We start from the raw sequence: 13259 nt of genomic DNA, 5'->3' as shown, positions 1-13259 counted from the left end.
TGCAAAAAAAAATCTGGTAAGTGCATACACTGACTACTATCATAAACTAAACTTATTTTTCCTGTGTTTTGCTTTAAAACAATTGTGATAACGATATGATTTAGCCAAGATTTTAAGGTTTTAGTAAGTGGGAAATTATTTCCCATTGTCTGTTCCTGAACTAACGATTTAAAAAAAAAATGTATGTTTTATCAAGTGGGAAATTATTTCCCAATGTTTGTTCTCCACCTACATTTTAATTTGTTTCCATATATAAAAATATTGCCCGTTTGTCTGTTACACAATAAAATCTGTGCCTTCTTATTCTTTTCTTATTTCTTTTATTTATTAATTTGATTTTCTTTATATTTATTTCTTTGATTTTCTTTTTATTTGTTTCATTTTCTTGTTATAAGATAATAAATAAATAATAATAATAATCTTTCATTTGTATTCCCAACTTCTTGTAATAAGATAATAAATCCTTCATTTTAGGCCTGCATGTTAATTTTTTTTACTGTTACTAAAAATCATACTTGAATTCCAAGCAAAGCCGGGGGGAGCTACTAACTTGTAAAAAATTTGTAACCATATCGGACAATGGGAAATTATTTCCCACTTCATTCAAAATTTTGCTATTCCGTAACGGATAACGGGAAATTATTTCCCACCGCAAAACCCCCCTTTCCCCCACTTAATTTTTTTAAATATATTTTTTCGTAATCTACGCACCCAAATTACCTAAAAACCATTCTTAGTTTTCAAAAATCTCATAATAAGTAGTCCGTTTGATTAAGGGTTAAGGTCAGACCAAGATAAGTCTGCAACGATTTCGATAGCACACACAGTGCAAATGTTATGATAAACTTAAAACTTCTATGAAATTTAATGACATATTAATAACACTAGCATTGCGTGTGTTATCAAAATCGTTGCAGGCTTATCTTTATCCGACTCTAACATATGTGAAATTTGTCACAGTATCAACAAACATTTTTAGTCAATAACTTTAAAAATACTCTTTATTCCACACCTCAATAGAAGAAAATAATACAGAAAATACAGTCACACAAATAAAAGTAAACAACAAATGGTCTTGGCGATAAAAACGATCTCTTCAAAACAACATTTAGTTAGCGGAAAGTAATTATAGAGACTCTCTTCTACATACAACACACATTCAACACTTTTTCACCAACGTAGCCACAGATGCTACACGGAACTTGAACTCCTCTGTAGCAAAGGCTGGTGTTTACTTGGATACAAACAATGTCAAGAAATGCAGCATGGAATTATACTTCCAATATACTGACCCCCATGAAATCATTAAAACGTTCAAGTCCTTGAAATTAAACAATATTGAGGACCTTTGGGGGATCTCTGTGAAAGTCATGCAATCTGTAATCGACGTAGTGGCACCGTATTTGGCCGATATATTTAATGCTTGTGTTAGAGAATGTGTATTTCCCGATCTGATGAAGTACAGTAAGGTCATTCCTCTATTTAAAGCGGGCAGCAAAGATGACCTTGGAAATTTTAGACCTATTTCAATACTTCCTGTTCTCAGTAAAGTGTTTGAAAAAATTGTATTAAACCAATTGCTTCGACATTTCAACTCGAATGAACTACTTCAAGATCAGCAATTTGGTTTTACAAGAGGTCGTTCGACGACTGATGCCGCCTCTGTACTAATCAAGCACATATACGACGCCTGGGAACACTCGCTAGATGCTATAGGTGTCTTCTGCGATCTGTCCAAAGCATTTGATTGCGTGGAGCATGACACACATCTACACAAGCTGAAGCACTACGGTCTGTCAACGGAAGCTCTAAGCCTTGTTAAGTCTTACTTAAACCAGAGAACCCAGAAAGTGGTTGTAAATGGAACGGAGTCTACTGGAATGACTGTAAAGCTCGGAGTTCCACAGGGTTCAATTTTGGGTCCTTTTCTCTTCCTTGTATATATAAATGATCTGCCGAACCTTGTAAAACATAAATGTGAGATAGTCTTATTTGCTGATGACACCTCACTAATTTTCAAAGTTGACAGGAAACTGAGCGATTATAGCCAAGTCAATGAAACTTTGGAAAAGGTACTAGAATGGTTCACAGCAAATAACTTACTTCTTAATGCGAAAAAGACGAAATGTGTCAAATTTTCGCTACCGAATGTAAGAAAATCTGAAACTATCATCACATTAAATAGCGAAACGCTGGACCTTGTCGAGAATACGGTTTTTCTGGGCCTTACTTTAGATAGTAAACTGCAATGGGCCCCTCACATATCTGCCCTGGCGAAAAGGTTGAGCTCTGCCGCGTATGCAGTAAGAAGAATCAGGCAGTTTACTGACGTGGAGACAGCTCGCCTAGTTTACTTCAGTTACTTTCACAGTATTATGTCTTATGGCATACTGGCGTGGGGCAAAGCAGCTGACATAGAAACCATCTTCGTTCTTCAGAAGAGGGCAATCAGATCCATTTATAACATGGCTTCTCGTGACTCACTGAGAGAACGATTCAAGGAAATAGATATTCTCACAGTAGCTTCACAATACATACTAGATGTGATAATGTATACGCATAAGAATATAAAGTCCTTTAAGAAACTGTCTGATATCCATAGTTATAATACGCGAAATAAACATAAGTTAGTAGTCTCCAAGTTTCGTCTACAGAAAGTTAAAAAATCGTTCATGGGAAACTGTGTAACATTTTATAACAAAGTACCCTTAGAGGCATGGAACCTGCCCTATACTTCATTCAAGCAATACGTCAAAAATGCACTTCTCAAAAAGGGATACTATAAAATAGATGACTACTTGGGAGACACGGAATCATGGCCAAGTATCCAGTCTCAAAAGCTGTAATAGTTTTGCGTGCAGTGTCCCGGAGAGGCATATGGCGGTGTTGTTTCTAGCTGTTCAACCTTATGTATTAATGTTTGTTATGTTTTAGTTATTTTGATGATGACATTGACATATTAAATACATAGTAGTTATGTATTCTGTAGAACTAGTTTTAAGATTGTTAGCTTAACAGTCTCTTGACGTGGAATATGTATTTCATACATTTTTTTTATTTTATTCTTTGACATTTGGAGAACCTTTACACCTCCAAATCTTATTATTGTGTATTATTATTTTTCTCAGACCGTGGGGACCTTATACATCTCCAAACTTAATGTATTAACCGTGGAGACTATACGTCTCTGTCATATTGTATAATATACTTGACTTGGTACATACTAGTTATGTACAGAATGTAGCATTAGTTTATGAGACTGCTAGTTTAACAGTCCAGACGCGGTTTATTTATTTAGTATAAATTTTATTTTGACACTTGGACAGACTTTACACCTCCAAATTTTATAAGTATTAGTACTCTGACATTGGGGACCTTTTACATCTCCAGATTTAATGTGTTTTTAACCATAGAGACTATACATCTCTATTGTATTCTATTAATTATTTATTTTAAGATTATTATAATGTAATGTTTACCCAGGTATTGGCTGTTGTATTTATAAAATGTTGTTATGTATTTTTCATGTCACTATATGATGTTACTATACATGTTGTATTGACTTGTAAAAGAGCCCTTGAGGCCTACTTGCAGAATAAATTTTTGAATTTTGAATTTTGAATACATACGAGTATATTGCACACTGTTATGTTACACAATTTACACATATAGGTACGAGTAGTATAGTCTGTGTAGAAGAGTCGTGGAATGTGTAGGGCCCAATACATTCCACGACTCTTCTCTTTCCAAACATTCTCTATCTAACACGTTGTGAAACGAATATCTGTTGGAATCGATTCGAGCTAATGTTAATTATTAGTCAGACTGTGAAGTTTCATTTTCATGATACAGCTCCATCGTGTCCACGGAGGTCCAAATATTTTCAGCCAGGACCGCGGGCGTTTGAAAGCTAGCGAAGTGCCCACCGAAGTCCAGCGTGGTCGATTGAACGAGGTTGGGGAACTTGTCGCGAAGAAAGTCGTCCGGCATGTAGACCAGCTCGTGTCGGTAGCGGATTGCGGCGTAAGGGACGAGTGATTGGGCCCTGTTGGTTGATTATTATTAACACTCTTAATCGACCCCTGTTGGTTGATTATTAAGTACCTCTCCTAATCGTCTTACGTAATACATACACAGCCCCTTTATGACATTGACAACTAGAAGTGATTTTAAAATGAAGAAGGTTTTAAAGCAATGAGGATTTAATTTTTAAACATTGTAATTACGTTCCGGTTTATATTCTGTATTCCCATCTGTCCCCGCCGGAAATACACCGATGGGAATTCACAGGGAATAGGCGCAACATATAAATCATTCCCATCTGTGTCACGTGGGGCTATCAAAATCGTTGCAGACTTGTCTTGGTCTGACTTTGGCATTTTTACCGAAATGGTTTTCAATTTAACCCACGAATTTAAATGTTGTCAAATTGATCGAATTGTAAAATAACATTACGCAAATGTCTAACATAACAATTAGACATGTTTATCGTAACATATTATTGTGATTAAGTAGTAATATAAAATGTACATCACTCACATATCGATGGATTTTAAAATGTAATTTTTATCTCCTGATTGGGACTCCTTATAAGATCGCGCAGCAGTAGTCATACTTTCACATGCCCAGTGGATAGTAAAAGTATCGAACCAATCGTTCATGTCGTACTGAGCAGACAGGTTGCCGTCTTTGAAAAACTCGCCTTTAGGGTCCGTGCCCACGGCAAAGTTCGCGAGGAACCAGGATGCTAGCGCAACAGGGGAGTCGTCGAGAGCGTGACCTGTGAGAACCAAGAAAGGGCGTAAGGTTTTTTGTTTTCACGTTACACTCTTAATCGCATAGTCGTGGCAGGCATATTTTGTACACAATAAGTATGAAAACTTAACCCCTTTCCAATTTATGTGCCAACACTTATTATGTGAGTTTTTCAATTTATGAATGCAAAGAATTTTAAATACAATGGATGGATTGTGTGGAAGAGGATATGATAAAGAAAGAAGTGAATGCTGAGGTGAAGCCTTAAATATGTCGAAAAGTTACATTTATCCAGAAATACTCCAGAATATAAATCACAAATCCACTTGAGAGAACAATGCTTGCAAGCTATTGTATTTCTAATCTTCAAAAATGTTCATTGGTGATTTTTACTATTAGATGGAAATAACTAAAAAAAATCACCTATATTATCTGGCTTCGAAGCTTGTAAAGCGAAGTAGCCAAAGTTGTCCATATAGAACTTCATGTGAGCCGATAACGGGTACATCCTGTCTTCGTATCTCGCCTCCACTACAGTGGGCGGGTGCAGCTGCCCCAGGATCAGTTTTGTTATTGTTTGTGGTCGAAAACTAGAATCAAAAAAGCCTAAAAATCAATCTATGTATATACTTTATTGAGAGGTCAGCTCAATGATGTTCATAAATAGATTTTTCGGCGACCATAGATTTTCTGCAGTGTCCAACTATGAGTATACTTAGTTATAAAAATATTTTATTTAATCGAAAATTTAACTTATCTTCTTTTATTTGACATGATTAAGATCTTAAGGTCTTCTCTATTTTATTATCTTAAGTACCTACCTGACAGGGAAGTTTGTGTGCAATCCCAACACTCTTTCAGGGAACAGGACAGCCATAGTGGACCCGACGCCTTGTCCTATGTCCCCGCAGTGGATATAAAACTGGGGCTTGCCGAGACGCAGCATAAGATTCTTCATGATGATACCCATTTGGTAGGGAGCCATTCCGATCTTGTACGTAGCCTATACAGGAAAATGGTTTAGCTATTGGAGCTAGCGTTCTTTTTCAACAATGCCAGATTCAAATTATCTGGGTGGGAATCATATTTACTATCCCACCGTGTATTCGAAAAGAAAATGGTCCTTCCAATCTATCCTTATTAGATACGGGCATCTAGAAGCGGTTCATCGCTGGAGGTTTAAAAATAGATTATGCAATTATAGTTTCACCAAAGTTGTTTTTATACAGATGAAAGGCAAAATGCCACGTGTCACTGACCTGTGAATACGCATACCCAGGCAAGTCTGGTGCGGCTATCTCGAACACGAAGTTGCAGTCTTCTCGTTCTTCCATGAGGTACTTTATCACGTGGACGAATTCGAACGCGGTGACCGGGAAACCGTGCAACATTAGTATTGGCAGCACTTTTTTGTTATGGGGGTTGTGGGGCTTTATGTGGATGAAGTGGATGTCTAGACCTGAAGTTTTAATTAGTTATCTAACATTAGGTTGCTCATGTCCTAATAAATAAATAAAACTTCTCGAATTTAATTACGAAAGCCGATTGCGAAAACATCAATTTGTTTTCCAGAACGATTGTAAAGGTTAAATAGTGAGGCTTATTTTACTATTTTAGTGAACCTGTTTACGATTTTTTGCTAAAATTGTATTTTTGCCAATATTTTTTTTACTAAATTACTAAGATATTTCGGATATTGGGGGGATACTTGAGATTTTTATGTTCCCTTTATAAAGAGAATTCTTGGTAAATAGGGGAATATTTACCCACGATTATGGTCTCAGTAGTTTCAAAAGTTTCGCGCCTTATCATTCAGCTACCATTAATAAACAACGACATCATCTTACCCACGTCTTACCTTGTATATTCGTGATAAACTGTGGGAAACTATTAAGCCAGCGTTCTCTGGCTTTGAAGTCGTATTTGTCCGCCCATTGGTCAAGGAACTGACCAAGGTATTCGCTATTTGTACCAAAGGTATTCGCAGCGCCGCATAGCGAATGCGTGAGTTTGCGTCGGCCATGAATACGGGCACGCAGGTCCGCAATCATCTGCAATATTCAACAGATTCTGTAAAATCTGTTTGCCTTGTACAAGGTTTTATATTTGTGCACTCGGTAAAATTCATATTTAGGTAATTTTGTACTTACATCAGTGGAAAAAAATAAATGATATATGGCGTGCTACTACGTAGGTACTTTTACTCGTGCTTATTTGTGATTTTACTTATCTACACAACCGTGCAAGTAAATTAAGACACAAATACTCGTACCTAAAACAAATGTCGATTTCCGGTAAACTTACAAGAAAGGTTGACATACTAAAGCTACTTTTCAACCGTTGCTCCGAGTCGATTGGGCCCTCAGCGCGCACCAAACTCAGCCAGTTCGGAGCACCCAGAGAGCTAAAAACTGGCAAATCCAAAAAGTCTTCACCTCATCAGAAAACTGCACAGTAAACGGTCGAATGCTTGTGTCTTGGAATTGGGAATCGTTCTCTCCCCACCAGCGCTCTGGCACATGGGGCGGGGGCTGAGAGGGGAACGCCGCGTCCACCAGGCTTACTGCATCCTTAAGTGCAGAGCGAAACGCAGGTACATCCTGGAACATTGCCTCATGAACATACATGGCTACGTATACATTTTAAAATGTATTTTGATAAGTAAACCTACTTAGTGAAGAGAGGATACTTGGTTCAGATTTTAAGGAATTACCTTCTTTTTTTTTAATAAAAAGTTATCGCATAAAAGAGCTTGGGTAATACGTAAATATGTATAAATTAAATTAAGATGTAATAAAAGGTAGACAAAACAATGAAAAATAAATTTCTAGGAGTATTTTAAGTTATTATTAAGATATATCAAACAATATATCAATATAAGTGATTCAGGAACTACATACCTACATGTATTTTTAGGTTAGGTTCCTACCTATCTACAATTGAGTATTTATCTACAAACATTTGTTTTATTATTATTCAGAAATGCATTGCATGTCCACCATATTGCAACGTGTACGACTTACTTAAGACACGTGTATGACTTACATTACACAGTAAGTGATTTCGATTATTTGTTGGTACTTATAAGTCTTTTATTTATTTACATAATATAATTATAAGCACTTACCACATTTCCCAAAACGCTGTTGAATATATCCATAAGCACCGGCATCGTCTTGTTGACAGCTTCCAGGAAACCTTCCACTGGACTTATGATGTATGGTGTCTCATCACACCCCACCGTCCACACCAAACCCAGCAACAAGCACATTGGCAGTCGCACGCGCATTTAGACGAAATACGAGTATTAAACCTAACACACAGGCTGTAAATGCGAAATTAATTAATCAACCTATTTCATTATCTGTCCATTTACCTGCCGTACATTTAAAAATAATAATCATTCGATAGCTTATGAATTAGTTCCAAATGATAATTCGGGCGGCGGGCAATTATTCCTTAGAACTAAGTTGACGCTCATTAAAGAAGGTCTTATTTGGGCTCGTGTAACTTCTGAAACGTTTTAACTAGGGCTATCATTTTGATGTAAACTTATAGCTGATATCCTGTACTATCATTAACGACCTCGTTTTCGAAAAAAGAGATAAAATGTAAAAAAAAGTTAATTTTTGAAGACTATTTTTATCCTTGTTATTATTTCTCGAGTGATTGTGTAAAATTATCTGTGACATTTATACTTGAAATGTATGTTCTAATTTATAAGCTATCGAATGATTATTATTTTTTAAATGTGCAGCAGGTAAATGGACAGATAATGGTACATTAACCAAGTGCAGTCGTGTTTGGCGCCATAAAACTTTGGAAAGGTGCATTTTTAAAATGGATGATAAAAAAACATAGGTATGGGGGGTGATTTGCCGAAAAAATTAATCGTTCTATACGTGGTTAACGGCTCCACTATACGTGTACAAACACATTGTATATCTGGTTTTATTATCGCCCGTATTGGATTTACACACCGTATAGATATTAATATTATTGAAACGAAAAATAAACGTCAAAATCGCTTAGAGGTAATTCCTTACCTGTAACCTTTACCTAGCCAATATAATTAGAATCAAGTTAAGAGGGAAGTAAGTATACCACATGATCGTCCATACAAAAAGAAAAATCGTTTTTCCACTTCTAAATATTTTCCACTCTCCAGGATTTTTTATTATGTTATTGACACAATGAAAAACTAGGTGTATAGGTTTTCCTCGTTTTCAGAATTTGATTTTTTTTTAAGCAAAACCTACTGGTATAAACCTAGAATATATTATGCTGAGGCGATCGACATCAAAATCAAAGTGTTTTGTTAAGACTTAGTTAGTGGGAAACGTTTTCTACCGAAATGAAATTTCATAGAAAAAGTACCGTTATATGGCTAGGATCGCAAAGCTATTCTTCCCTCTTAAGGATAAGGTGCGAAAAAAGAACACAATTAATTTCAAAATCCTGGCGTCAGTACATGACGAAGTGTAACGTTTAAATTACTTACACTTTAACTAAATGTAATGCACTACCTTCCGGTCGAAATACCTTTTAAAGAATGCCTTGAACATGAATAATACTCGTATGTTTAAAGTAAAATTAATAATTAATTCCAATGTCTAATACAATACCGTTACTAATTATAATGTAGTCAGTTATTGTCGCGGGTTGAATATATTAACATACTAGTTTTCGCCCGCGCTGCGATTGCTCCAGTTTTTAAGAAAACTACACTCGGTGCATGAAAGTGCGTTGGAATAAATTTCAATTCATTTCAATAAACTAAATTTTATATTTGTTGCACTTTAAATAAAGTCCAACTTGTAATGAGTCACAAAACATAAGTTTTTATAAAATCAATTTATTCAATGGTATTTTATATATATATTTAACACAAATGGGTGGAAACACAATGAAACACGAAATTGAAAACTTATAAATAAAAAAATTGTCCCAAGTCGAGACCGTTTGGTAAGGTGCCCAGAAGGCTGGCTGCATTTCCCCTCTGGATATCAATGCTTATCCGCTGGGCAAAATACAGGCCAGCCCGAAGCCTCTATAAGGCGCTTTGCTATCTCCTTATGGAGACGGCGCGCGCTGGACCCCCACGGCCCTAGGGTTTCAACCCCAAACGCCGCAATTATGTAACTACTGCCGAGGTTGACATATTTGCGACGCTTGAGGCTTTCAGCCGAGGATGCGGCCGCACCAGCGTCAACTTTGGTGCCTGGAATATGGGACGGTGCCAGGGTATCTACGCAAGTAGCATCCCAGACAAGGGGCCACCCCATACTCCAAGGCACCAACGTCATTCTGTCAGGCCTCTTGCCATCATCCCTGACTAGGCCGTTGGACTCGAGGACCGCCGGCACCTTGGCACTGACAAAGGCCCTACGGATGACGTCATTGATGCTGGCGTGCCGAGGTATCCTCCCAGCACTCCAGCTGCATGAGAGGCCTTGGTGGCCTAGGTTGTCTACCATGACTCCGCATTGGCACCGGTGAGGCATGTTGGTTGATGCTCCTATTCTAAGGCAAGTGGCCAACCGGAAAGTTGAGTTGTCCAGCAAAGTTCCTATTGTTGGTGATGGAAGTGCCTGCAACCACAGACCCGACTCCCACTCCGCTGTCGCAATGAGACGAGCTCGATCTGTCGGGCGTAGTGCCGTCCCTAGGAGGCTGTTCCTTGTTAGACGACAGAGAGGCTCGTCCCACTGCCTTTATGAACATGGGTTGACAGGCGGGTCTGTGTTGGGGTATGTTCAATTCAATTGTATTCATTAATTTCAAAATAGGCAATATATTTTGTTAGTAATTACTTACACTACTAAAAAAAGTCTTTGATAATGATTTGATATAAATCGATTCAAATTTGTTTAAAGTCTCACCGATGATTTTGACGTATGCCAAAAAATCCAACCAAGGCAAGAAGCGAACTTCTAACCTTACTTATGCTTTGCCAATTTGACATGCTTAAGAGGGAAACTTGGACTAATAATTCTGGAGGGAAGAATGGTTTTGCGATCCTAACGAAATAACGGTAGGTACTTTTTCTATGAAATTTCATTTTGGGAAAAAACAGTTTCTACTAACTAAATCTTAACAGATCACTTTGATTTTGATGTCGATCGTTTCTGCATAATGATAATATTCTAGGTTTATAGGTTTCAGTTTTTTGAAGAAAAAAAAGTTTTTATGTTGTTTTGCAATTAAAAAAAATGGAAAACCTATAAACCAAGTTTTTCATTGTGTCAATAACATACTAAAAAATCATGAAGAATAGAAAATATGTAGATATGAGAAGTTGGAATTCGGCCGAGCTTGCCAGGAACTCTTAATTAAGTATGCGTTATTGTAACAGCTGATTAAATTATAAACAGTATCTAGTCATAGGTAACGATCCACTTAGTAATAAGGTAAGAACGAATGAAGAATGGTGACTTCACAGTTATTTTAGGGATATTATTCAGCAACTAGTGACGTTATACAAAAATGTTAATTAGTGGAACGTTTCATTCAATGTCGTTTCCTACGTGTCTAAGTTGCGCGGAAATTTTCTAGAGGTTTCTGGGGTTTAAGACCAAAATTAGTTTATACATTGTATCGACATTAAAAATAATAACCACACCAAAAATACTTTGATATCCTAAGCTCGCCTACCAAAAAAATATACTAAGCACCAAACAAATAATGTCTAAAATTACACTAGTCTAGTTTTAGTCACAACTGCGCTTCAAATTGTATACAAACACAAAATATAATTAATGGTCACCAAATCTTGAAGAGCAAATTAATGCAATTTTTTCACCTACTTAAACCACTATGATTACCATACAATATATACATATTACCAAATAAAGAAGTAAAATGATGCCAAAAGTGGGTTATACCCTAATTCATAATTAAATTACATCAAATCTACCAAGAAATATCACTGTCACAATGACATCTGTCAACGTCAGTATGACGGACCAGATGACGCTCCAAGTGGGCTTGTTAAGCCTGCTTGTGACGCGCTGGAGGTGGACCGTTGAAGAAGAGTAGTCTTTGCGGTGAGCCGTTCTCCCTATCTTCGGCGGCCGAGATGGGATCGCAGGGGAAGAGGCGTGATGGTATCACGATGCGCCACTCTCCCTATCCCCTGCGAACTTGGCGGGGCCGTTCCGCTGTAGCGGCGTTGGTGGGGCTGCAGAGGAAGAGGAGTGTCGGTGTTACGATGTGCCGTTATCCCCGATCTCCGCAGCCGAGTTGTGGTTTTGCGGCAGAACCATAGACCTGATATGTAGCCGGGCGCCACCGGGGAATTTTCTGGCGCCCGTGGCTTCCTTGTGGCGTTCCAACCCCTTTGCACCCCCTAAAGGGATAGCTAATTGGTCGAATAAGCATAAACATTCTTTATTTCTTACGAAAAGTTAAATGATAAAAGTCTTAGTCTTTACTTTAAGAAATTATTGATTCCCTTTATAAACTTCCCCCCCCCCCCCCCCAGGGATGAAAACCCATTCTGGGATAAAAAGTAGTCTATGTCCTTTTCCAGGATTCAAACTATCCCTATACTAAATTTCAACTACTTAAATCGATTCAGCGGTTTAAGCGTGAAGAGGTAACATACAGACACACACACTTTCTCATTTATAATATTAGTTCGGATTTTTCTTATTTACTTTATTTACTTATCTACCAGCCTGTCGTTGACCATATTATATAATAACTTCTCAAGATCTCACCAACCGACTCAGCTGAAACGGCAACTAGTACAATGTCTATTGTTACTACTACAGAATAAAACAATAGTACTGCGCTACAGAAATGATACTTCCTAATATGGAAGGTAGAGGTAAGGAATACAATCTCTATAGAACTATTGCAAAAGTGTCCAGCTGATAGCTATAAATAATAGTTTCAAATCTCTCCAGAGTAGCGCTAGAGTAGCTAAGAACGTAGGCGTTATTGACGCTGTCTATGATTTGATTTTTTTTCAAGTGTTCCACCTATTTAAGGTTTTTTGACGGATACTTTTTGGTACATGGAGATTCTATTCGTTACCTCTATCTTCCATACTTCGTACAAAACCGAAGTTTGACAGCGATTCAGGGACGAATCGTGTTGTCCCTTTTTAATGCATGGCACTATCCCTTTAGGCTATATAGGGTTGTCATCAAGTAATTATCCTTTGTCAAGTTGTTCGTAGCAATTCTGAGCCGAGAGCGCCCGAAAGGTCAAGTGTCACCCCTCTCTTAGTTTTTTAAATATTTTGGAACAGAACTATTTATGTTATCAAATCTAGTCTGTTCTATTAGTTATCTCACAAGTATCTTCTGTGCGAACCATTATAGGTATAATAAAAGTCTTTATCTACACACATATCATAAACCCTCTATGATGCCATCAAAGTCCGTAAATAATGGCCAACATTACGATAAACTGTTTTGTCACAACAAATTTCTTATCTGTGATAATGTAGTTATTGCTTCATAACTACATCAAAATCGATTTGGTCATGCATTCAA

General features: G+C 37.3%; 1 protein-coding gene across 1 annotated transcript; it reads right to left on the bottom strand.

Annotated features, from left to right (window-relative positions):
- Positions 1 to 3627: 3627 nt before the first annotated feature.
- LOC133517236 (juvenile hormone epoxide hydrolase-like) lies at positions 3628 to 8110 on the bottom strand. Its single transcript, XM_061850454.1, has 8 exons — positions 7883 to 8110; positions 7191 to 7355; positions 6614 to 6806; positions 6015 to 6214; positions 5577 to 5758; positions 5179 to 5345; positions 4540 to 4780; positions 3628 to 4045 (listed from the first exon to the last, which is right to left on the bottom strand). Exons 1-8 carry the CDS (start codon positions 8042 to 8044, stop codon positions 3817 to 3819), a joined length of 1539 nt encoding a protein of 512 aa, XP_061706438.1. The 5' UTR covers positions 8045 to 8110; the 3' UTR covers positions 3628 to 3816.
- Positions 8111 to 13259: the final 5149 nt, after the last annotated feature.

Source organism: Cydia pomonella, chromosome 4 (genome assembly GCF_033807575.1).
Source record: "Cydia pomonella isolate Wapato2018A chromosome 4, ilCydPomo1, whole genome shotgun sequence".
In the NCBI taxonomy this organism is placed as follows: domain Eukaryota; kingdom Metazoa; phylum Arthropoda; class Insecta; order Lepidoptera; family Tortricidae; genus Cydia; species Cydia pomonella.
This window is presented reverse-complemented; position numbering and strand designations above follow the sequence as displayed.

What these genes read in the sequence shown, in the direction of transcription:
- LOC133517236 (XM_061850454.1), bottom strand. Translation starts at nt 8,044, where the DNA reads ATGCGCGTGCGACTGCCAATGTGCTTGTTGCTGGGTTTGGTGTGGACG. An exon ending in ACAGCGTTTTGGGAAATGTG is followed by an intron (nt 7,356 to 7,882) that starts GTAAGTGCTTAT and finishes GCAATGTTCCAG; the next exon opens with GATGTACCTGCGTTTCGCTC. An exon ending in TTCGAAGCCAGATAATATAG is followed by an intron (nt 4,781 to 5,178) that starts GTGATTTTTTTT and finishes TGGTTCTCACAG; the next exon opens with GTCACGCTCTCGACGACTCC.